General features: G+C 37.6%; 1 protein-coding gene across 2 annotated transcripts; it reads left to right on the top strand.

Moving 5' to 3' along the window:
- Positions 1-10,923: 10,923 nt before the first annotated feature.
- Positions 10,924-15,037, top strand: LOC135250830 (histamine N-methyltransferase-like). 2 transcript variants are annotated; one of them, XM_064327590.1, is made up of 7 exons: positions 10,924-11,030; positions 11,163-11,307; positions 12,008-12,060; positions 12,323-12,430; positions 12,805-12,935; positions 13,406-13,499; positions 13,976-15,037. In XM_064327590.1, exons 2-7 carry the CDS (start codon positions 11,171-11,173, stop codon positions 14,326-14,328), a joined length of 876 nt encoding a protein of 291 aa, XP_064183660.1. In that variant the 5' UTR covers positions 10,924-11,030; positions 11,163-11,170; the 3' UTR covers positions 14,329-15,037. The 2 variants fall into 2 exon arrangements, with proteins under 2 accessions (XP_064183660.1, XP_064183659.1); XM_064327589.1 differs by lacking the exon at positions 10,924-11,030 and having other exon boundaries at positions 11,071-11,307.
- Positions 15,038-27,462: the final 12,425 nt, after the last annotated feature.

Below are 27,462 nucleotides of genomic sequence, written 5' to 3'. Positions count from 1 at the left end.
GCCAACATTAGTCCCAACATCACTTTTACCTGGTTAAATAAAGGTTAAATAAATAAATTAGGATGTCCTGTACTGGGGGAACTATTTATAATTCTACATACAATTCTATTGCTGTAATTTCTACATGGTGAAATCAAACAGTATAAAAAAAAAACCTTAAATAAAAGCTGTGAATGTGTACTTTAACCACACATGAATTGTTTGATTAAAACTAGAGGGCCAAATCAAGAAAAAAAATGTCTATGTCCCAAACATTATGGAGCTCACTATATATATAGTTTTTGCTCATTTTCCACTATGCACTTTGGATTCAAATACCCATTTGAAATAGCGTTCATATTGCCTTAACAAAATCTTTAAAATTGTTGAATACTTCAATAAATAACCCTACGCCTTCAATACTTGCAGGGTTAGAGCACCCTCTGCTGCATCCCAGAAAGCATTGCAGCAAACAGTGAAAGGCTTATCCTATTTTTGTCAGGACCCAGAGGGTGATGAGGGTGATTGGCTAGTCCCCCAGTACCTTCTGGTGAAGTGGATCCATGGGATCCCAAGTATTGCAGCTTCACAATAAGCAATGCCCTTTGATGGCACCTTCACACCATCCACAGTAAATAGCAAGAACACATAACCACAATGGTTTGTATTTCATTTGCTCCTTTGACGGTTAGTCAGCCAAAGGGCAGCAATATTTCATACAATGTCTGCACATTGTTGGTTCAACAGAGTTATTTGTGGACCAGTATTATGAATTGTTTACGTGTTTTGATACTATTCCAGGGACAGGTAGGGTCCTAGGACGACGCTATCTCTCTGAAGCCTTCCTAAATGTTATCTCCTCATTCCAAATGACCCATTTAATGGCACCTGGTACAGGTGAGGAGAAGCCCTGGGGATTTACAACCATTAAGTCCTTCCGCACCCAATTCAGTTCAGCTCTTGGGGAAAACGTTTTTCTTTTACCGTTTTACATTTTTATCTAGTGATAAAAACATGATAAAATTGAAGACTGCTATTACAGTTGATTGATGTTCATTTAGTGCAGGCATTGCCTTGAAGGTATGTACTAATATTATGTTTTCCATTTCACTATAAGCTTACTACATACACTGCTTCTAGAAACCAAACCAAAGCAAAACGGGAAGAGTAATCTTTTCTGTGAGCCAAGGTGAAATTTCCATAACTTATTGCCACCATCTAGTGGTCATTTCCCACAGCACAATTAAAATTTTAGTTAAAGCGGTGGGCTGAGGAGATGTTGGAATGACCTCTTTGTGGATTTGTATTTTTAATTAAACTGATAAGTACCATGCGCAGGGGAGCTATTTTACAATATAAGCATTTACTAATGTTATTTTTAACCCTCATACATTTAATCAATATAAAATGCTCAAGCAGGATTCTAAACAATTCTATAACCTAGTCATAATGGTTGCTTAACACACACACTAACAATCAAACCATTTGGTTTTTTAATACTCTTTATACCATTTTGGAAACATGACCAAAATGCCAACTTCAAGCTTTTTGTTGGAGTCTTTAGAACAATAAAAATACATATGTACAAGTATGCACAAATGTTAGAAATATGGGATAGCCTTTATGACGTGTGGTAATATATGTGGATGAGTCTTATGAAAAATATCAATAGCTAATATTTAGCCTCTGCTTAGTACTATTAACGTTTTATGAAAAACTACAGTACAAAGGTTGCCTCAGCAGGGTTTACGTGCACAGCTGAGGATAATCAACCCAGGTTCTGCCAGTTTCCTTATGGTAATAAGGTAATATATTTGGGCCATTTTTGGAAATTATAAATATTTTTTAAATAAATGTTGCACCATGAGAACGTACACAGTTTGCTTAATTATATAAAGCAAATATAACATTTGTTTTTAGCTTTACTGCATTTTTTACAGTACAGTGTGTGTACAATGCAATAACTCGGACATATCCTGGATAGTACATACATTCAGACTGTGATAATCTTTGTTTGTTTAAAGTGTTTTCTATGTAGTGCAGAGAAAAAAAATCTGTTTCTGTGACTTCCTTACACCAACAACTGTCAATGTGGAGCAGACATTTCAAGCAGCTCCTAACACTCAGTGGGTAGATCCACTAAGAAAAGTACAGTTCAAGCTGGCAATAGCTATAAACTGTATTCAAGAAAATATTAACAACTGATTCACGAAAGTATCTGCACAGCCACAACTGAGTACAGGTCACAAGTACAATCATATGTTATGTTTTTAGTTGCAAAACATCTTCTTTGCTAAAAACTCAAAAATGGATGTTGACTTGTCAAGTTATCTTTGAATGTACAAATACAGCAAAAGGCTAGTTTTGCACATGGATTGGAAGTTGAGCACACAACAATCCAATAGCATTAACTGGAAACCTTTCAGCCATTTTACAAGGGATTATTTTTAATTTAGTGCATAAATAATGGTGAGTGAATAATAATAGCTAATAAAAAAGATAATCATTCAGCCACTGATGAGATTGGTTGAATGACTGGCAAATATACAGTACTGTGCAAAAGTCTTAGGCACCTGTAAAAAAAAAAATGCTATACAGCTAAGATGCTTTCAAAAATAATGAAATGAAAGGTTATAAATATCAAGAAAAAAATAATATAAAAAGAGCAGTAAATAGTTAAAAACTAAATAAAATTAATGTTTGGTGTGACCACCCTTCGCCTTTAAAACTACATCAATTCTCTTAGGTACACTGTCTGGCAGTTTTATAAGAAAATCGGCTGGTGGGTTGTTCCAAGCATTTTGGAGAACTTGCCACAATCCTTCTGCAGATTTTGGCTGTTTCGCTTGCTTCTGGCTCTCCAGGTAATCCCAGAGACCCGTGATCAAGTTTCTATCTGAAAAGTAGCCTGTTACTTAAAATATTACTTTATTTAACAAAATACAAAAATGTATCTGTAAAATTTCATTTTTTGGAAAATTCATGTTTGGAAATCTCAAATTTGCTCTTTTCTACTGACACACTAATGGAGAAAACAAAAAATAACCATCTAAGACCAAATATATACTGTATATTATATTTAAAAATGTAGGGTGCCTAAGACTTTTGCACAGTATTGTACCTCTTCAGCATTTCTTGGAACACTACATTATCTGAATCAATAGAATTGGACCATTACAAATGAATGGTAATTATCAAAGTCACTCGATTACTGGAGTTGTCCAAATATTTGACTGCAAATAGCCAACTTAAATTATAGCAGAAAACAAATTACAGAGGGCAAGTTTACAGTGGCCTTTGTCATAAAGTGTACCTGAAATGATGAATAATTTATGGAAGATGCACTCTCTTGCATGTCTAACACATTAGCGATGTCTTCCCCCTTTTTAACTATGAAAGCTGCCTTTTAGACTGCGCCACACCATCACCAGGTTTTAAGTCATCTCAAAAGAATTTTCAAAGATGGGTGCTAATTTTACACCCATCTCTGTAAATGCTTTCTAAGCTTCTTTTGTATTATTATCTCTGGCACAACAGTTTAGTGGCTGTTTGTAGTTCACATCCCTACTGGACTGAGCTGTGGAGGTGGCCCCTGTGAACTGCAAACAGGTTTGTGTGACAGTTCAGAGATTACATGCTGGCACCACCTTATGTATAAACCTATTGCTTATTAACAGAATGCAGTTGACCATACCTTATGGTAGCTTAACACCTGATGTGGAATGACGCCAACACCAGTCGTATGTAAGGACAATGAAAATGGGGCCACTATAAAAATGTTTAAGAATATGTTTGCAGATATCATTATTCTCTCATTTCTAAATCATGTCTTTCAGGCTGTAATATCAAGAACATTCCGGCAACATTTAGTCTTCACAGACCCACAATACAATCTGGAGGGAATTAATAAGTTCAGTCCAAATAAAGGCAATAAGCAAACTGAGGAATGTGTATCTTTCAAGTGGATACGAGTGAAAGTCCAGATAGACTGGAGAGAGGAGGGCAGAGGGCTGTGAATAGATATTACACTGATAAGGAGAGATAGAGTTACTCTACGTTTGTACTTCAAAAGGGGTGTGTGGAAATGATCATGGTCCAAGGGCAGAGCACAAACTGGTTTGGAGCTGGTTCCACAGGCAATGCCAAACATGTTTCAGGGGAGGGCAGGTGACCGAGCAACATTTGGGGAAAGGTTAAATGTTCAGGCAACACTGAACTAAGCTTTTCTATCTCATGAAAATAAAGGATATATCTTACGGGAAGTGGATCAATTGTACCTATATTAATGCGTGAAAACATGCACATTTATGTCAGATTTAACAATTTTGTATTCAGTGTTATGTATTAAAGTAAGATTTGCTATATTTGGCTACAGTTCTTTTATTTGTTCTAAATGAAGCATAGGAGTGCTGCAGACCAGGACTTAATGCTGAGGACCAGTATTGTGGGAGATGTCGAAAAATGTTTTTGAAAAAGCTCTTCTATCCATGATACAGCACAAATCAAGCTTTCGTGTGTTGCCTCCTCAACAAAGCCGTATTTAGGCATACGCAACATAGATGGCAACTCCATATCGGTGGTGGGGTCGGGGGCAAAGTAGTGGAAGGAGAAAGAAAAATGGAACACATTGCATTTATGACAGTCGGTGAAATCCCCCTGAGTCTGCAATCACAACCCCCAAACCCATCCCACCCACCCGCCCACAATGCCCCCTTGGACGTAATTAGAAAGTACGCCCCCTCTCAGGCCATCTCGTCTAGGGAGGGGCACACACGACAGCAGGCCCTACTCCTCAGCATATGGTTTTCTGGGATGTCTTCCAAAAAATCTAAATGGCAAATCACTTTGTTTATCATGTTGCTAACAACAGGATCAAAATGAGATTACTTAAACCACAACAGCCAAGATATTATCATGTCATATTTTACCAAGTGCAACAAACTTTTGCTCATTACCTTGGTTTCAGTGTTTATTTGACAGGCATTTTTTTGTATGTGCATATTAATACACAAACTATGATTTGTGTAGGTCTATACTTCGTGAACAAACACAACACATATATTATATACAGTACCAGTCAAAAGTTTGGACACACTTGCTTAAACCAGTTTTTTCATGATTAAAAATGATTTAAACTGTATAAACTTGTCTATGAACACTTAATATTTAATTATATGATATATGTACTTATATAAGCAGATAATCTTAAGTGGATTGCATTCAAAATGATTTTTAAATGAAAATGGAAATCCTGTAAACTCATTGGGGGGGGGGGGGTGAATTGTTTTGTTATTTAAATATCTTAGTATGTATTGGTGTTCATGATCACATCTATCTTAACAGGTGCTCCAGGACCTGTAGAATTTTTCATATTTAAAAAAATAAAGACCACCTGCCATATTTCAAAATGCATGGGGTATATTCCTACATCATTTGCACAACATGCAGTAGAATATATTTCCAATGGAGGGTGGAAGGGTGAAACTGATGTAGGAATAAATCCCATGCATTTTGAATGTGAGCTTACAAGATTTCCATTTTAATTTAAAAATTAAACTTTTGAATGCAATTCACTTATGATTATCTACTTATATAAGTACATTTATTAATATTAAGTGTTTATAGACAAGTTTATACAGTTTAAAGCATTTTTAATGAAAAAAGCTTTAATGAAAAAACTGGTTTAAGCAGGTGTGTCCAAACTTTTGACTGGTACTGCACATCAGTAGAAAAAAGGAAAAAAGGGAAAAAATACAATTCCATTGAAAACTATTCGTGTGCCAAATTATTTCAATCAACAAGATAACAAGTTACAACTGTCTTGCACAAATGTGTTTCACAGAAACAAACCACATGGGCCTGTATCCCATAATTTTTCCATGTTATCTTTCACTCGGTATCTTAATATGTGGTCACCTCAAAGACTCAAAAACTCAAATCCATACATATAGTGAGGCATAATCCAAGCAAATGCATTCTGTGACTTTTATTTTTAATGTCACAATGTTACCAGTTACAGTAAATCAACAGTGCTGATATACATTGAAGACTATGATTGAAAACTTAAATTACTTAAAGAATTCCACATACTTCCACTTTGAACCGGTGTCCTGAGAAGCACTACAAAGTACAATACAATCATTAACTTGAGTTCCAGACTGTATCTGTATAAAGTACAACTCATCTACAGCGCTGTGAAAAAAAGTATTTACCCTTTCCAGATTTCCTCTATTATTGCATATTTGTCATACTGAATGGTTTCAGATTTTTTGACAAATCGCAATATTAGACAAAGGGAACCTGAGACAAAGAGGGTCTTCACTTGATTTGACTCGACTTGACTTTAAAGTCCTGACTTGAATCCAATATAGATACTATGGCAACACCAGAAACAAGCAGCAAAACATAACAATTTTTATTTCATACGAATAAAGCAGTTCTGCAAAGAAGAATGGGCTAACATTTCTCCACAGCAATGTGAAAGACTGATTATGAAACATTTGGCCACAGCTATTGCTGCTAAAGGTGGTGCAACCAGTTATTACTTTTAAGGGGCAATTACTTTTTTTCACATGGGTGATATGAGTGTTTCAAAATGTTTTTCAGTAAATGAAAGAAATAATCATTTTTAAAAATGTGTTTTGTGTTTATTTGGTTTCCCGTTGTCTAATATTACATTGTGTCTAAAGATCTGAAACTGAAACTGGGACAAATACACATTAACTGAGGAAATTAGGAAGGAGGCTAATACTTTTTCACAGTGCTGTATAATACATTGGGCCTCATTCACCAATATCTTATTAAGTCTTTTCTTAAATTTGTTCTTGAGAAAGGTCCTAAGAAAAGTCTACGTCAGATTCACGACGTGTTCTTAAACCGCAGAATTGTTCGTACATGTGTTCTTAAATTGATGAATCCCATTGTGTCCAAACGTAAGAAAAACTTAAGTAGTTCTGAAGTGGAGGTATTGTTGCAGGAAGTGAACAGCAAACAAACTGTCATATTTAGTAGCGTCAGTAGTGGATATAAAATAACACAAAAAAGATGCATGAGATGCTATTACTCGTTTAGTGAACGCTGTATCCAGAGAAGGGCGCACAACTGATGAAGAAAAAAAAAATGGTTTGATGTCAAATCTGAGACAAAAAAAATAATAAAATGCTGGTGGGAGTGGGCGCAAGGAATTGCATGTTATGCATTCAAAAGACAAAGCGATTGTCATCACATTAATACCGCTAATGAAATCGACCGGCAGAAAACTGCATCGGAGTAAACCCGTCGCTGCACAAAACACTGCACACTGCAATTTATTGCCAGTCATTTTGGTGTCACCCCCCTCTGATGGTGTCACCCGGTGCGGTGACGCCTCTGAATAAGTGTTCTCTTCTTCAACATGTCCTTGTGTTTAAAAAGTGTTACTTAAGTGCTTAGTTTGTATTCAAAATTTAAACATTTGCTTTTGCACTATAGACAAAACATTGCGTAATTGAAACCCCCCAAAATAAAAGGCCACTACAATGGTTTGATTTTTATCATTTATTTACAGATGAACTCCCACTGAGGCAACCACCTTCTGAGGCGGAACCTGGCACCTTAATGCTTTGTAAAATCATGAAAATAATTATTTAAAAAGTATTATGAATGATAAAAATATTATTGTAATTTAAATCCTAAAATAATATTAAAAATAATATTATACAACTGCAGAATTGAAGAAAACGCAATAACCAATTATTTTGCACAAACTTACAGCACTCAAATGTGCGTAAGTGTGCTCTTGAGTGTGCGTAGATTCTGTTCTTACCTAAGAACAAGTCCCAAATAAGAAAACATTGGTGAATGTCAGAATCTTCGTGAAAACTGCATAAGTGGGTTTTAAGAAGAAAATTCTTCTTAAGAACGGTTGGTGAATGAGGCCCATTGTAATCATTAACACAATATCTGCGCATCCAAGGACACAGTTCTTATTTAGATGGTACGTTTGAGAGGCTTTAAGAATGGACTCAACCTAGGGGTTGACAAGTGCAAGCTCCTCTAAGGACAAGTGAAAATGGTGATAAATAGTTTAGGATGCACGATAATATTGGGGTCAATTCACCCAATAATAGGTGAAAACAAATTCATTGGTAAGGGCCCAATCAACGTCAGCATCCTACCCAGGAATCAAACCCATGACCTTTAGGTGACAAGACCAGTTCCTTACCCATTATACTACACCGACATTGAGTAAAGCAAAATGAATGTACTAACACAAAATAATATTTTTACATTGGCATTTGTATGGCAGCAGACTAAAATTGTTTTATAATATATTAACATATATTAACATATAAATTCACATCTGACTTTTAAAATTGAAATCTAATTTTAACTTTAATTACAAATGATTTGTTTCCAGTTGTGGCCATGGTGATTTAATATCTCTACAGCATAGAATGAATATTGATGGCAAAAGATCGGAGTTCTGAACTGGCAACATACTGTAGTTGGGTTTATATGCTTTCTGTAATCTGCACATTTTACCTGTTATCTAAGATAAGACAAGAAAACTTTATTGTCCATTACATTCACATGAAATGGAAATTTGCCTTCAGCATTCTGGCTGTTTTTAAAAACAGACAGTAAAAAAACAGCTAAAATACATAAAATACATTTTCAGCAGCAGCAATGCTCATGTGCAGTGGAGGGGGGGGTGGCCGGGGGGTTATTTTATTATGTCTCTGTTTAGAATGGCCACAGCAGAGGGCACAAAGGACTTCTTGTACCCATTTTTCCTGGCTAGTGGGACCTTGAGTTTAACAGACAAGTTTAACAGACAAGAGATTCTAATAAAAATAAAAAAACAAGAAATTGTACGATACAGTACAAAACAGTCATAAGCTCATGACATGGCAACAAAACCACACCGATAAATCATTTCCCTGCACAACCAAAGTAGCAGACTCACTGCCTGCTAAAGAGGTTAATCTATCTAAAGGACATTTCAGGACATCACAGAATTTTTTTTTAAAAAAGCTCATTACAAAGGTCCAAAAGCTCTGGAGGCCTGGCTCTACCTAACATGATCTATCCCCCCTTTTAAATTATCACCCCTGTGAACAACTTGTTAATTGATTGGTTTGCATCATTTTGCCAATGATCTCATGTATATGATTTGCCAGATACCTTCAAATTATACACTATGTCCAGAGACATTAAGATCATTAACAAAATTTCACGTTCAGCTGTAATACATTTTAGATGGCACTGGACTTCCTCCCCATGATCCATGCATGACCTGATTCAGCCTGTTGCGCACAATTCATAAATTGTTAATCTGAGTTTAACATCCCATAAATTTAATTTATCAGCATGCAAAGATAACTTTTCCCAAAGTGACCCTACACCTAGAAAAAGTTCATCATTGCTCTTTTAATAAAAGCATTACACCATCAGGGTACAAAGACTGTCTTATGAGTCTTTTCTTAACCCTCCAGTTATGAAATCAGAAGTCATAATCAAAGTTAGGTGCCACACATCTTTGAAACATTAAAAAAGCAAAAAGACCATAGACGTTTTGAATGTATGTGCATCGTTTGAAGGTTATATGAGCATCGGTTTAAGCAGAATGTCTAAAAATCATGTGAAATGCAAAATGGTGGATCTTAGAGGGCGTGGCCAGTGTGCTGTACATGCCCACAGTTGTCATACCATGTGACCTGATATGTTTAATGTGTAGTACCTGTAGGAAGGTAACATTAGGAACATTGACAAAGTGTCAACTTAATATGATCTTCAGATCAGGAGATTGGCTTGAAATAGGAAAAATGCGTATGCGCCACATGTTAAGATGGCCTGCCATGTTTGATGAGTCCTGTGGAAACAAGATGACATTTTGAATGTGTGTGCAAAGTTTGAAGATTAAATGAGCTTTAGAGGAAGTAAAATGTGTAAAATATGAAATGCATTATGGCAAGTATTAGAGTGCGTGGCCAGCACAGTGTATGCCTCTGCAACATTTGTCTCTTCTCATGCTTACTATAAGCACAAAAAATGTCAAGTTCCTGCAAGACGTGCTGTGGGTTGGCCACATACAGCAGCGAGCACAATTTTTTGGTGGTCCAATGTACATTTGTGGGCGTGGCTATAATATGCATCATTTCTTTGTCTTTCTGGTAGTCCATGGCAAGCAGCACATGTACCAATAATGTTAGAAGCTCCTCCAATTTATACCGTAGGTTACAGAGGATTACGAAAGGCTCACAGTAAAAAAAGCCAGTTTATGAAAGGTAAACATTAGTAAAGCATAGGAGGCAAAGCTTAATCCTCCACATTTCAGAAAGCTCACTACGTAAGGTTATTGCCTGATGTACTTAGAAAGTTCTGTGATATATATTACGGGAAGCTTGTATTTTTTAAATCTTAGCCCTCCTCCGGTGTGCTGATGTCAGACAAAGACAGTGCACTCGTTGGCTGTTGGAAGTGTAGGATTATAAATCGCGTTTATGACATTTACAAACCTTTTTGAGCCAAATCTAAAAGCTTACGATTATATTAAACGCTTGATTTTGTCTGAACGGTCAAGAAAAGAAAAGGCACACACGCAGCCATCTTAATACAATCTCACACTTATTGTGAGTCGTGGCGGGGGCATGAACCGACTGAGCTAAGACTGGCAAGATTTTATTAAGACTTCTAGGATTGTGAAATCGCTTATAATATCATCAAGAGTAAGGGCAGCAAAATTTTTGACACTACAGACTGGTTAGCAGAGTTCCCCAGATGCCTACCCCCTTTAATATTTGTATTCCCTCCCCTCCTTTCTTTTCTTCTCTCCTGGGATGGTGCCAAGGTCGTAGGAGAGCTGGGATGGATGGGGTGGGTTGGGCTTCCCAACCTAAAAAAAAACCTTAAAAAAAACAGCAGCTGTGTGACTCCCTTGCATTCTAAAATGCTGACCTCTCCAAAAGACACGCCTTGCTGTGGTTATATAATCAGAGTCTTAGTTACGCCCACTATATAGACAGAGGTGCAGCTGAGGACAGCACAGTTTGCGCAGCTAAAAAAAAAAGGTGGGTAGGTTATTTTTAAAGTGTACTCCTGGAACCTTCCCGGCAGTGTATGTCCACTGGTTCAGACAGAGGTTCACAGAGAATAGAGAACGTTGGTTTTCAAAGAGGGTGGTTCTCTCTTGTTTTTCACAGTTGCAGACATGGCATCCACGGATTCACTTCAAGCGGGATACGAAGGCCAGTATGTGGATGGCTTCCAGTTGTACTTGCAACGCTCTCAGGAACACAAGGTTATACGTGAGTTCATCGACAGGATTCTCCCGGATGAATTTGCAAGGTAAATGAAAACATCTATGCTGCGGTACTAGCCTGGAATCACGCTTGATTTAAGTTACGCAAACGCGTACGCGAGATTGCTGTCGTGCGTATCCTACAGTCATTCAGAGCGTTCTTTGTGCACGTCCTCAAAAATGAACCTTACTCGTCTGCAAGGTGCATTACCCCGCGTAAACCGTGGGGGCAGTATACATTTTGTGCCTAGTGCTGTGACAGATCCTAGGAAGCCAGGAAGGATGGCGGAATCTTTTAAAAGAAAGCCCTGACCCGCCCCCCTGGTGAATATACCTTTTAAACCTCCAGTCAGACAAAAAGTAAGCAGACGAGTATGTGAACAATGTCCACTGGGACACAACCACTTCACATAAATGTAGAGCGAGAAAATTCAAGTATGTTTCCAGCCTTAGAATGTGTAGAGCATTAATGTCTTGTTGCTGAGCTGTTTCTTTAGATTCAAAATGGCAGTAGTGCACTTTTTCATTCTTAACTGCTTACTTAAGTTCTATGTTACATATGTGGGGCAAAAGGGGAGATGAGTGTGAGGGAACTTTTCTTTCTGTAGCAGGGAATATAATAGTAAACACCTGTATTTAACAAATATTTAATATTGGAAAATCTATTTCTGGAAATTCCATAATTTACTTAGAATTAGATACTGTAAATGATGAAAGCGTACTTTACGAAATGTCTTTGTCTTGTAGAATTGCAGAAGGTAAAAAGAGTCTGAACGTTCTTGGTGTTGGAAGTGGAGGAGGTAATTTAAATTATCTTTATCTATGCCCTTAAAAATGGAAATACATTTCAGATTAAATGTCCGGAACACAAGAATAATTTCACAGGATAATGGTACCATCGTTTGCAGATTTTCTTAAATTCATACACATTATTCTCATAATACGTGTGCTGATGTGATATTGTTAAAATGTGTAAGACAGGAGATCACCCACTGCAGCCAATCACTCTATTTCTTCATCAGCAGATGTTGTTCAGAACTAAAAAAGCACATTTTTATTCAGGTGAACTGGATGCCCATATACTCTCCGTGCTGCAGACAAAAGTCCCAGGAACATCCATCAATGCTGATGTACTGGAGCCCAGCCACGAACTGAATGAGAACTTCAAAGGTAGCACTTGTTAGACAAGTTACAAACAGACACAAAGCCCTCAGTCAAGATTTGTCCTCAAAGGGATAGTTCACTTTCTGGATTTTTTAAATATTTTTCAGTTTTAGCATATGTTTTCAGTTTTTGGATGCATTGGGGTATATTTTAGAAGTTTCCAATAGTCTGTCAGCTTCAAAATGGCTGGTGGTGGGGCATCAAGGGGTTACAGTTCAGTTTCAAGTTGATCTATGCCAGTTTGCACAGTGACATTGTGTTTATAGAGGCTATGCATATGAACACATTATTTTTTTGCATTTCTTCACAATGAACGTAAATATCTTTTTTATTTAATTAAGCTCAAATGGTTTGTTTTTGTATTCTGACATGTTTAATAGCTTTGGTGGCCAAGACTCCCAACCTGCAGAAATTATCCTTCAACTGGCATTCAATGACCTGTGCGGAGTATGAGACAATGGTCAAAAACAAGAAGGAAACAAAGAGATTTGACCTTGTGCATATGATTCAGGTAATATGTTATTTAATTTAATGGGCCTACATAAATAAATGTCTTTAATTTGGGCTTCCTGCAATTTGCAAGGTACAAGAAACAAGATACTTTTATTGCCACATAGCCAGGCTGGTGGAATATAGATATGTTTGTGGCCAGAAAAAAACATCTTTGATACAGTGATAGGGCACGTTATTAGGATACGTCATTAGGAGCAGATGCAAGACAGGATCTCATGCCACAGAAATCTGAAGAACCCTGGCCAGCTTAATCCCACCCTACCCATGGAAGGATGAAACCAACTGTCCTGCCACTACTGACTCTTAGTCAGTTGGCAACTGACAGGGCCCAGGCCTGCAATAAGTTGCACCCTGTGCTTTTGACAATCATCTTGACCATGCCTGGATTTCCAAAGGCTGTCATTTCTCTTCCACTAAGATCCAAAAAGCAAAGATGTATTCTTTCCTCTCAATCATGATCTTCCACAGATGCTGTTCTATGTAACAGACCTCAAAGCAACCGTCAAGTTTTTCCATAGCCTGCTCAGAGACAAAGGCAAGCTTTTGATTATCCATGAAGCAGGTAAGAAACAGTACAAAAATTCTGAACTGTTTTCACTATAAATACAAAAATGATTGTGCTCTTGTAACAATTAATAATGTAACAAAAATTTAATAAAGTTCTATAACATAATAAATTAGCCAATAATGTAATAACTTGACAAATTATTACACGATTTGACATTTATGACATTATCTGTTATAAATGTGGGTAAAAAAAGTATTGTTTTGCATGGTTGCAAAGAACGTATCATGAATATGCTCCGTAGTCCACAGCACAACAGCATCATGATATGACATATAAAACACATAACATTCATGAAGTTCTATGTTATTTTATTGTAATGTTTTTGTGACAAATCCTTCTTGAAGACAGGAATTGTTCATATTGTATCATTACCTTTTATTAATATTGAAACTCGTATAGTCCTTAGGTACTGGTCTATATGTCAGTATTTCTGCATTATGATTAAATATGTCATTCATTTTCATATTCAGCAAGTAGTGGCTGGAACACGCTCTGGAAGACCTACAAGGAAGAGCTTTGTAAAAGGTCTCTCAGCGACTACTTATCTGCCGGAGACATCAAAGACCGCCTTCAGGAGCTGGGACTCAAATACGAAGAGCACGCCCTCCACAACACTGTGGACATCACAATGTGTTTCGATAAGGCAGACGAAATGGGAGAGAAGCTTCTGGACTTTATGACAGACCAGGTCCATTTCCATCAGTCGCTGAACGCTGACGTTAGAGCGGGAATCCTGGACTTGCTGCAGAACAAATGCAGCACCAAAAAAGATGGAAGAATCATGTTTGACTGCTCCTTGACTGCGCTGCTCGTTTATCCATAAACAGCAGGGCCCTTACCAGTTTATGTTGTAATGCATAGTGCAGAGAGCTGCATCCATATTTTTTAAACAAAGAAAAAGGTTAAAAAAAAAACTTTTTCTGAACCGGGGTAATGTTGGTACCTCCAGAGTGACCATACAAACAGAAGTAAAATATCTCAAAGTATTTTTTTTCTTCCCAGAACTTTCATTCTAATTCCAAAGCCAATAAATTACATTGCCCTTAGTTATCCTTCTTTCTTGACAAGTTACGTAGTTTACACGTGATGTCCTTGTAATGGCAGCTTGGATATACTGTCCATCTTGTCCTTACCCGTCATCAGAATATTAATTACATAGCTGGTTCCAGTTTGGGCAGGATTTTGATTTGCCATTTGATTTGCTCAAAGATTGATCAGAAATTTAATGCCAGGTTGAGGAGATGGCTCATTTTTATTCACCCCAACAGCAAAACAAGGCATATAGTAATTTGAGGAGGGGAGGGGGTGCAATTAATTAGATTCTTCTTGTATTTGTTTTATATACATGTATGAAGCACAAGGTAACCTTAGTTAACCCGCTACCCTCCTCTTTTAATGTTTTGTGACATCTATATATGTATAATTCCAAACCACTTACTAACAATGTCATAGTGGGATGTACTACATTAGTCTGACCACTGGGGGGCAGTAAAAGCTATCACACTGTTAACTTGATAAAGAATCAGTAAATGTGAAAAGAATGCACGCTCAAAATTCACTCTATAAGGAATACCTCTGTTTTTGCTTCAGGGCAGCAAACAGGACTGAAGATTTTCAAAAGGCACAAAGCAAATATCTGCAGCTGTTACAGATACAGCATGTGCCATTTCCAGATATGTCTTCTGACTTTAGTGACCTCACAAACATCCTGAAATACAACAAGCTCAAACAACATGCTGTCATTGTATGAATGCTTACTATTTATTCTACTATTACTACTACTATTACTACTAATAACAACAACAACAACAACAACAACAACAAAAATATTTAAATACTTTCATGGACAGATAGATGTGAATGCTGAAAACTGTAGTCAGGTTATTTGTTAACAGCTGGAAAAATTGCGATTCACTGCACAAATAGAGTGTTCTGTGGGCAATAAATCTGTGGCCCTTAATTAGCACCTCAAAAGCCATTCCACCGTGCCAGGGGCAAGCAGCAGCAGATGTAATAACAAACATTTGTTTCACAGTAATTTGTGAACATAAAAGTTCTGCACGCTCAAAATGGATCAAATGCTTCATTTTACTCGTTTCCTCCGGTAGTTATAGTCACATTGTTATATAGTAGCGAATACATCTGAAAATGTATTTGACTGTGTGAGGTACCACGACTGAATCGGCTTGGGACTTCTTTTTGTTTTTGAAAGGATCTCTGCGCTGATTAGCACCGTACACATCCGTGTTTGGACTTAAACTGCATGTTAAGAGGACCCATACGTGCCTGCAGTCTGATATGACATCCGACATTTTTTTAATTTCAGGCTCACATTTGTCTATATCATCTACTGCCCTGGGATTTTGAAATGCCTCAATAAGCTAAGAATTATATATCGGTAAAAATGTGTCACGATATACGTCCACCAGACATGTTGGTAGGTTTTTTCCATTGGAAAATCTCTTTACAAAACTTGGAACTAATCTTGCGATTGTTTCTTTGTTTCTTATGATGATAATCACATCTCAGCCAAAGTCTTCATTTTATATGAGATTACTATCCACTCTTTTCTGTGTGAGGTGCCTCCATTTACGGTAAATAAATATATATTTCACAACCTTTCAGAGTAATCTTTTTATTAATGTCAACCATCACTATTTAACTTGGATTAACTATGCAAGTATTACATAAATGGTAGTGAATTAATTGTCCACAATTGGTTCTTAGTGGATCTGTTCCTCTATCCATCCATGCATCCATTATCTATACACGCTTATCCTGGGCAGGATCGTGGGGGTTCCTGGAGCCTATCCTAGTGTACATTGGGCGAGAGGCAGGAATACACCCTGGACAGGCCGCCAATCTATCGCAGGGCACTCACACTATTCACTCACACTCTCACACCTAGGGGCTTTTAGAGTCTCCAATTAGCCTACCTGCATGTCTTTGGACTGTGAGAGGAAACCAGAGAACCCAGAGGAAACCCACGCCGAAACAGGGAGAACATGCAAATTCCACACAGAAAGGCTTCAAACCCAGGACCTTCTTGCCGTGAGACGACAGTGCTATCCAATGCACCACCATGCTGCCCTGGATCTGTCCCTCAAAGTGTTAAATCTTTGAGTGTCAAGTCTTGTCTCCAGTGACATGTCACATATAACCGGTATCAGAGCTTGCTGTGTCTATAATTATGTCAAATAAATGGACACTCTTAATTGTAATGAAAGCACACAGAATTGGTAAGCAGAAGTGCATCTGGTGTTCTGAACTTTTCTCTGACATTTATAATCATAGCTATTGAAAAGATGGAACGGAAGCTGCCATGGAGAATAGCAATAATTTGCCTTATTGCTACAATAATACCATGCAGAGCTCAGCGCTCAACAGCTGCAGGGGCTGTGCACAGGGACTGCCTAGGAATGAAGAACATCATATCTACTATACCACTAGAACAAGATCGGGGCCATTTTAAAAGTGGCTATGTAAGAAAGTTATAAGCAACACTCTCTTGTGTCTTTTATCAGAGAAATGAAAAATGCACTCCAGGCAATTACACTTAATTTGCCAAATGGTCATATTATTCACCACATATTTTTGAATACTGCAGCCTTCAGTGTTGTCCACTACATTTATATTGCTTTTATTCATTCCACTAAAGGGAGGGGAATAGAAGGTGGATTTTATACTGGGTTTTTGTCATCTTCTCTTCTGCTAAAAAGGAGACAGTGTCTTTAAAATTTGAGGTGTTAGTCCACTGTTTAATTCCTTTGATTTAAAAGATTACATTTTAACACATTAAATACATTTGAATTTAGATGTCATCCGTACAAAGGGAATCTCCAACAAATTTTGACCCTTCTCTTGTCTGTATTTTAAATGTTATTATTTGTTGCATTTATTAATGTGCAAACATGGTACATATAAAAAGTCAGAAGATAAATACAACAGTATACTTTAGTATGCTGTAGTACGATTGAAAGTCTTTACTGTGGTGAAATTGGATGGCTATATACTCTCATTACTGTGGCCTAAACTCCCAGTAATCCCCATCAGTGCTGATATACAGTAGGGGAGCCCAGCTGTGAACTGACTGGGAACTTCAAAGGCATTGGAAAGCGTTGCTTGTTGTGGCTGCGGGCACTTTTCAATAACAAAATATTGTTGCAGTATCCACAAAAAAATGCTTCTCTTCCCTGACCAGAAGCTCGGAAATGGATATTGTGAGTCATGCATTTATAGTAGAACTAGGTACGTGGTTCACGCAGACCCATAGCCTTATGAGGAAATATTTGACTGTGCATCAGTGATGAATGATATAAACACATTATGATAATTATGTGCGTCATCTGCATTGAGGGCTTGACATGTATTACATAATGTATAGGTCTCTACTCAGGTCTAACAATGCCCTAGCAGCCTAATAAAGATGTCATGTCACAGTGGTGTCCTTCAAATATTTCATATTGACTTCCCTCTTCCACAGCTATGGCCACTTCTCAAACTTCATTTGTGCAGCACAGTGTGAGCGCTTGCACTCACAGATGCAAATTGTTCACCTGTGTCTTTTTTTACTACTAAATGCCCTTATTTTATTTGATCTTTTATTACTAGGGTCATCTGCATATTGTGTGCTATAGTGTATTGTGAACTGCAATACACTACAGCACACTGCAGCTATGTATAGCACATGTGGTATGCTTATATAGAATTTGCATACAGCATGTAGTTAAACACTAATAAAAGCACCCCGTACATTTTGTGTGTATGAGGGTATATACAGTACCCTCCGTAATGTTTGGGGTGAATTTGGCTCTGTACTCTACAATTTTATCAAGCTATCAAGTAATCAAACAATTCACATGTGGTTAAAGAGCAGATTCACAGCTTTTATTAAAGGTTATTTTTATATATTTTGGTTTCACCATGTAGAAATTACAGAACTTTTTATACTTCTGTGTTATACTCTGCTAGATTACTCTATATATTTTTTCTTTTTCCTTTTTTTGCTTTCCTTGCTCTTATGTTTATTTTCTGTCTCCCTTGTATTGTTTGATGTCCTTTGCTTTTTACAGTTATTTGGTGAAATATATGTTTGTCTAAAAAAGACAGAGAGGTTTGCAAGTCAACCAATCAATACACCCTACACTCTAAAACTGGAACACGCCCTTACTGGTCAGATGTTGGGGGGAAGGTGCTCTGAGTCTTTGTTTGCTTACTGCTACCAATTTTGCTTACTGCTAATACATTCATATCATGGCTGTACCTCTGTAAATCTATAAAAATAGGTGATCTAAAAAAAAATGTGCCATAGTTTCTGCACAGGAGCCTCTTGATTGGGGTTTTTGTGTGGGAGGCTCTACATGATAGCCTCTATGTTGGTGCCTGAGTAACTGTTTGGTGTGCAAGAGTTGAAAGAGTTCATGTACAGTAGTCTGTTTTCTGGTCTCTTCATTAGACTCTATGTGTGGGAGTCTGCTATACCTACAGAAGTCAAGAGTATTTCCAGCACACTACTTGCAGCAGTCTATGTGCAGGAGTCTGAGCCTCCAGGAGTGTATGGAAGAAGAGCAGAACAGATCGTTTGCAAACCGCACCAACTCCTTTTCCTATTCATCTGTGTCCTGTTGCACTAGCTCTCTCCCACCTCCATACTTTTCCATGTGTGTGTCATTTCCGTTACTGCTCAACATACAGTTGTTCTTCTACCCCAGCACGATCCACAAGCCCTGTCTGCTAACTGAGATTAATCCTCGATTTTTCCCTCTGACAGTCAGACTCATACAGGAAGCCTCTGGAGCAGACAGCCACGTGCCAGAGAAGCCCACTGAAATGCGGATCGAGTGGCTGAGTCACATGACGATCAGCAGGGGAGGTGGCGGAAATACGAGACCGCCGTTACTTCTCCTCAAGCAACCTCACTCCAGGCAGTGTAAAATCCACAGGTACTAACTCTTTCATCTACTATATTTCCTTACAGGGCTGAGCACATTCAATTCCCATCCCAATTTGTAATGGCCAATCATCTGCAGCCGCATAAAAGTGCATACCCCACTCCCAATCTGGGAGAGTGTAGACAACCAGTTCTCCGAACTAGGTGTTGCCAGCTACTTCTTTTTAGACTACAGCAGGAATCTATGGGCAACTGACTGACCAGCAGGGGTCGCTAGATAGCTATTCATATGACACCCTATCCAACTGAACCTTCCCAGTCCCTGGGCGATGTAATCGCCAATTACACATCGTACGATGGAGCCACTGGCCGCAGTCGGCGTTGGCATGGTCCGGATTCAATCCGAGGCTGTGAGGCTCATCCATGCACTGCAGTGTGGTGCCTTGACCATATTGCCTTTTAAACAATCTTTTCACTGAACTGGAGTTGTTTGTTTAGGAAAGTCATCAGCAGAAATGACTATGCTATGGATGTCCCCCGTTAATCTGCCACAACAGCCCGTTCCTCTTCCGTTTTTCTTCAGTCACTGCACATGACTTTGCGGTGTTCTTCAAGGTTCCAACATCGATCCTTCTCTATACCACACCATTACGCTCACCTGGTCGCATCTCTACGCCCTCCACTCTCCACTCACAGACTCTCTGAATGTCCATCTCTCAATCCATCTGCCCTCTGAATCCTATACCCTCTTCTTTTTTTCCAACAGAATCTCTTTATCAGCTTTCATTTAACTCTTCCCTTTTCATACCTTCTTAAATGTTTTCCTGCTGTCTGCAACCATCGGCACTCATCACACCTTTTTTGAGAAAAGCGATCTTTGATCTTTTTGTTGGACGGTGACTCTTAAACAAACACAACTTCAGACTACAACTGCATTCCTGGTTCTGCCTATCCCAGTTATGTTTTATTGATGCTATCCCACATACCTAATGTCAGTTTCAAAATGATGCACATCATTTCTGGCCATAATATCTACTGAGCAACTATACTTTGTTTGAGTCTAGAAATTCAATGCGCTGCCTTATCTACTGTGATCTCTGTGATATATTCCTCTTTTTCAGAAATGTGAAATTGTGGGCCTTTCTTAATTAGGCATTCGCCATACGGAGCTCAATTTCTTAATTTCACACCACAGTGGATTTGTAGTGGTTTTATTTTGCTGTTTTAAAATATATTTGTTATTAACTTAAATGTCAGTATGTGTATAACCACGTTTGTGTGTCTGTTTGTCTATTTATCTAAAGGCAGAATAAGCTTAATCAGGATACTGTGGAAACAAATATAAACATCAAACACCATGCAAACATCATAAAAATTATGTTTCCTTTGATGTCCAATGTGTTTAAATGTTTAGACCTGGATAGTAGGAGAAAGTGTAAGATGCCAACAAGTCCACTAGGGGATGCTATAGTTTAGTGTATACAAAGTAGTGGTTGAATTCTTGAGTCATCAATATCATGGTTGTTTTTTCCTCTCTAAAGCTCATACACTTGTAAATATGGTGAGCCTATACATAATGCAAGCCATAAAAGTAAATTATATTTCCCATGGTGTACATTCTATAGAATGAATGAATGTATGCATAGGTTTAATGCGACACACTATTGAATAAAAATCATCAAAGGTTATAAAATTCACTAAGAACAAATATTAAATCTGTGCATGCAATAGGAAGCCAGAGAGTTGAAAAACAAGGTGGAATTCAGGGTAAAATCAAATCTACTAAAAAGCTTCCATTCAGTACTATTTAGCAACACTGGGTATATGTAACAGGAAGTAGAAAAAAGATTCTCAAAGAATCAGACCTATACTACATTGTTTGTTGATGATCCATGCTCAATATGCATAGGCACAAATTAAAAGTGATACATCAAAGTATCTGTTGGCAAGACCTCATAAATGATCTGATATACACTTTAAATGGGGTCTTTTCTAGGAATCTATTTTTCATTCGTTGGCACATGCATGTTTGCACCAAAAAGCACCCATCTAGAAAAGACAAAGGACTACAATCCTTCCTGAAGTGGTCCTTTAAACACATATTTAGCAATATTAAATGCTATTCGCTAACATTGGCTTTCAAAATATATACATTTTATCGATTCCACACTAAAAATAAGAAGTTATGAATGAATTAAGATAAGAAAGATTCTATACAGAAATAAACTCTTATCATAGTCACTTATATTTCCATTAGTCATTATGAATATTAAATTGAGGCTCATCAGAATTCATTGTCTAATAGGCTTATCTCTTAAATGTAAGCAGCTGAAACTTAGCAGTAAAGGCCCTTGTGGCGGAATAACTTTTTGGCAATGACAGAACATTTATCATTGAGATAAACCAAGTGGCAGCTCCTGAAAATCGGAGAAAGTTCACATACTGCACCACACTCTCCAACATGACTAGCCTGACTCAGTATGAACACTTATTCAATGTATAAAATTCAGTGCAGCCGTTTGACTTAATCAGAGACTGTATGCCTACCTGCAGTAATTTGTCATGTTTCTTTGAAAAATAACTTGGTGTACTGGGGGAAAGTACTGGCTGCACACAAGAGATAAAGCACTTTTTTGAAAATGTTGGAGGACAGCTTGGGTAATGGTCTTTAACTTGAGTTTCATGCATTTTTCACCTGCAGTGAAAAGCTCATAAAAGTCACTGAACTAATTTATTTTACCACCTGTCCATGCCACCATTCACAATATACGATGTGCAGACTCGCAGATTTCCATAATCGAGAAAGCTTTATAAAATGTATATGAATTATTTTCAGACAGAAGATTTTCTTTTTTTATTGAAGGTTCTACTGAGAATATTTATCCTGTCCATTTAAATGGTAAAATTCAGGGTTAAATTAAACAGGTGTTCCTATGAGAGGCTGTTGAAGGTGACAAAAATGATTTCTGATGAACTTTAGTGTGTGGCCTTTATTGTACTTTCTTCAACCTGAAGGGACCAGCGTGTAGAACCTGGTCATGTAACTGCCTGGTAGACATGACCTCACCCTTACACATCATCACAAAGAACCAGCTTAAACTGAACCATGAAATTCAAATCTATATTTATTTTTGCAGCCTTGGGTAAGATAAAGACCTGGATTCAATGAATGTTTTCCTTTGACCTTTTTTAACTTTTTAGTTTCCTTCACCGACAGTGAGCAAGAGAGCAACCACCCTCCACACTTTTTGACTTTTTTTAATCACTTTAACATTAAGGATAACCATTGATTTAATTCAGGCCAGTCCCTCTATAGGTGTATTTAAAACTATTTAAGAAACACAACACCATCCAAAATCAAAGGTCTTTTATTTACCACTCAGATCACAGCATGAACTCCCGTTCTTATTTCTCCAACAAAGCGCATTATTCAAGCGCAATGGATTTACAGTGTCTGAGATCTTTCCCTGCTCTTGCAGATTAGATAAGCGATGACTGACAATCCTAATGGTTTCTTGCGTGAGGAGAATTCGTGTCACGTATTAAGAGGCAGTGCAGTGCCTGAACCGTGATAGTTTATCCGTACCGTTCATTGTACAGTATGCTTTATACGGAGAAAGGCTTTCATTCCTGATTTTCTTTGTCTTATGCTTTGACGTAAGACTGTTATCTGGTGTCATCCAGGGAATGCATTCAGACAGAGAGAGATGAAGGTAATTTGGAAGTCTTTCACTCAAAGTAGAGGCTTGATTTCAGTCATGGAAGAAGTCTTCCCTCCCTCTTTGTGTTCCTCTTTGTCACGATCAATCAGAGCTCATTCTATCACCCATCACAGTGTTCAGATCGGGGGGAGTCTCCGGCTATCCTTTTAATGCGTCACGCAGAATTTAACGGACAGGCCTCTGAATGCAGCCTTTGAAATACGGGCCTGATACACATCCTGCTAACCGCTCGCCGCAGCCGACTCCGGCCATATTTTAAAAGGGGGAATTAGTGCTATTTAGCAGCTGTGGTTATATAGCGCCTCACATCCTCAGGCTAGGTGGGAAATTGCACTGGAGAAGTGATTTCTGCCCTTTCTGAAGGAGAGTGTAGATTAAATCACATAGAAACAGGATGGAGAGCCTGGCCCTGAGGTCTCCCTCTCGCGTAAGTCTGGCTGAATTAGCAGGCTGGTCTGTGTACAACTGGTCTCTGAGGACCAGTAGGCTAAAAATCAGACCGAAACCTGGACTGAAGCTATAAGCTATTTCATGCATGTGTGGGTCCATACAACAGAAACCAAGCTTGTCACTTTACTTACTGAGTCCAGTGTTTGTGTTTTGTGAGGTTATTAGAATACAATTAGACATGGTCAGCCTATTTATTGTTTGGGACCTGACATTTCTACATCAAGTTCAATTTAGTCAAAATGTATAATTTGTTTAAATCACTATTTCCTATTTAGAAAGATGAAACTGATATAATATGATACTGGTTAAATAATTGAATGTCACATTCTGAATGGTCAGCATCTTGACTGAAAATCTTACTTCCAATCACAGAAAATGCACAATATTATTATAAAAAATGAGTACATATCACTTAGCTGATTTATCTGTGGTAATAAATATGATTTAATAATAAATATGTTATCCTACAGTAGCTGACCTCATTTTTATTAGTCAATATAATAAGTTGGCCTGTATTAACAGAATTGGTAATAGTAATTTATTATTTTATAAATCTAAAACCATTTTATTTTGGAGTGCATTTAATTTTAAATTTAATGAAAACCTTTTCTGCATGGAATAAATTTCCATGTTCCTGTGATACGAGATGAAATTTTGGTAAAGTTAATTAACGTGGGCCCCAAGCCAAACTCAGAAGGCAAACCTGTATGTGTTCACTTAATTAAGACTTCTGTCAGATGTTCACTTTGTCAATACAGAGGGCCGAGGGCAAAGCCCTCTTTAATTATGCCCAATAACTCTCATCTCAGAGCTGGGACTCCTGCTTATTAAATCACACATGCTTAAAACGGCATCAGACTTTAAGTTGTGCTTCGCATCAGAACATGTCAAGTAAATAATTATAAAAATCTGATATGCAGTTAAAGCTACATGCATATCAGAACAGTTTCATTGCAAAATTCTTGTGGATCTAACTGAAATGGTACTCAATCTTGACCACTTACATAATGAATCCACACGTTTTGATATATAAATGGCCTCCTACATATGAGAGTGCGAACTTCCTTTTTTTAAACAAAACTCAAAAACTGCACAACAACTGTGGTGGCTGATTAATGCTAAAATGATGGTATAAATATGAGCTGATATTTAAAAAACTAGAACACCGTAACTCCCCACATGTGCACACTCACTCTACCACATCAGTACATGCAGCCCATCATTACCATAGCCATACGCAGGAAAAAGCTCTGAGTTAATTCACCGCTAATAGAGTTTATGAGTCCAAAGCAAATCAAGTGCACTCTATCAGAGTGAAATATTCTCAAACAAGTTGATTGAATGCTCAATATTTTATTGTGTACATGGGTGGAAGGATATTACCATATCTGCAAGGGTTCTGATAGTATCTTTTTATGAATGAAATTACTTGTTTTTTATGCTTTTGTATTGTTTTTCAGTGCAAAGTGATGAGCTGGATAATAGTTGGATTCTGACTTTATGAATCAGTTCCCCCTGACTGATCCAGTTCTCATAATTACTTTTGCAGGGTGAATCATACTTGTATGCACTTCTGTCATTCGGTAACACATGTGCCCAAGAAAAAGTAAGAGCACTGATCTAATGAAAAACACTAAAGCAGGCTGAAAGAAGAAGTGGTTAAAAAAATACTGACATCATACTGTAACCTTAAGCATTGTAGATTTCAGTTAAATGTCTATGTAATGCAAGGGTTGAATAAAACTGATTGCAATGGTTATACCTGATTTTATGAGGAATGTTTTCAAGGGTTTGCCAGCCACACACTAGGCTGAACCCCAAGCCATATCTCACTTCTTTCTGAATCTGTAAAACGATTTTGCTAAAGGTTTGGTTCCTGAATATCTCAGTAAAAGAAGTGATACTTCCATTAAGCCAAATCCATTTCCCTGAGCACTACACCGCATACATGTGACCCCTGTAAAACAAACACTCCTGAAGCCCTTACCCTTAAACAACAGGAGATTCAATGCTGTGTCTTATTAAAACCCATTTTCCATTCATTGTCAAGCAGCTATTCTTTAAATGGTTCTTTCTCTGTGCTCAGTTCTGCATATGAAATTAGTTTCCAACTTAATGCACTATTTATAGGCTTGGAGCGGCTCTTTGCCTTTAGAACATCTAGTCACATTACCTGATTCCCTTCTCATTTAATTCCACCAACATTCCTGGTGAAACTCAATCAAATAAAGTTTTCTTTTAAACTGTCGAACGGCCCTGTTTCTGGATCTCTCGAGAGTCCGAAGCTAATTAAGATTGAAAGATGGTCATTAAGCGCTATACATTTAAATTACAGGTAGACACTGCCATTTACTGTCAGACCATGACACATTTTACAGCTTATCATTATCGTTAGTTTGAAAGAAGAGTGCCTCCTTATAACTCCTTGTTCACTGGAATTTTATCGCTTACATATCTTAACAGAAATATATTGAATATATTTTAGAGAAATGAAGGTTGTCTGAATTAAAACAGAGTCAACGTTTTGGGCTTTATGAAAAGCCATCATGTATACAATACCCTCACAGAACGATGATTTTCGCCTGCTCCATGTTCTGAACAGTAGCAATTCTGCCTCTGCTTCCCATCTACATTAATTCCACTTAACAGAGCCCTTGAATTAATTGAGCCCTAATTTTGCAGTCAAGGCGCAATTATCAAACTATCACTAGAACACCACAGTGGGAAATTAAGGCATATCCAACTTAATTTCGGTCATTTTGTGACTAGAGGTGGTAGCCTACCTCCGATTGTGAAAAGACAATAGTTTAAGTTCCTAGTCAGGTTTTATTTCTTTATGGCTCGATCAGATCAGCCTTTCTTTCTCTTTAATACCAGTTCATGAAGGCCAGAGTGAACTACGGATTGTGTTGTGTCTGATTCGCTTGTCCGGGGAATGCATAGCTGCCACATGACCATTTGGCACCACAAAATGGCTCAGGCAAATGGTCTTGTCAAGATAGGCCGCAAACTTGAGGGAGACGTGGCATGAAACAGCTATTCATGTATTTTTTGCAGGATGTAACCCTAAAACACTGCTTTATTATTTGTATTTTGTCCATTATTATTTGTGGTACTAAAACATTGATAGACTGTATTACTTTTTGAATTTACCAGACAATGTAAGTGTCATAATACATATTTTCCACTTAAGTTACATTTCATTGATACATTTGTGATGCCAACAGGTCCATTCCGGTTAGTTGAAGGCATAAGAAACCTTCAGTAGCAATGCAATTATACCTTATCAATAGTAAACTCTGATGCACGAAGGAGATGAGCAAAACTTAATCATATCCTATAGATATGAAATCTAACTACTACCATGATTATACAAACGGATGGCTCAGCATTACTGCTTTGTATAATGTAATCACAAAGAGTGAGTGGTCACAATGTATTCAAAACAGCCCAGTAATACAAAGTACTTTGTATTATTTGTATTACTGCAAGAACAATGCAGTTCATCAGAAAAACTCACCTACATGGTACAGTTATAGAGCAGGCATGGTCAAATGTGCACAACGGGAAAAAAATGTAATAGATATTTGTGCAAATTCTTTTGAACTCATAAAACATAATAAATGTATTTTGACCATTGCAGGTCTTCTGCAACTGGTACTTCCAGCAGGAAGGGTGGATTATTTTACGTGTGGCGGTCAAAACATTTGTCAACACCTGTCAGATTGAGTTTAAAATGGCACCTGACCTAGCAAACAGATTTAGCTTGAATGCAAACTGGGGTGATTTAAATTATACGGGCAAAAGAGCCATACAGATGCAAGTATTGGATATACCAAAAGTGAATGCAATATAAGTACATTACGTATAGACAACTTTTTTATGAATAATTTAT

Source organism: Anguilla rostrata, chromosome 3 (genome assembly GCF_018555375.3).
Source record: "Anguilla rostrata isolate EN2019 chromosome 3, ASM1855537v3, whole genome shotgun sequence".
Lineage (NCBI taxonomy): Eukaryota > Metazoa > Chordata > Actinopteri > Anguilliformes > Anguillidae > Anguilla > Anguilla rostrata.
Note: the sequence above shows the minus strand (reverse complement) of the source record. Positions and strands in the feature narration are given on the sequence as shown.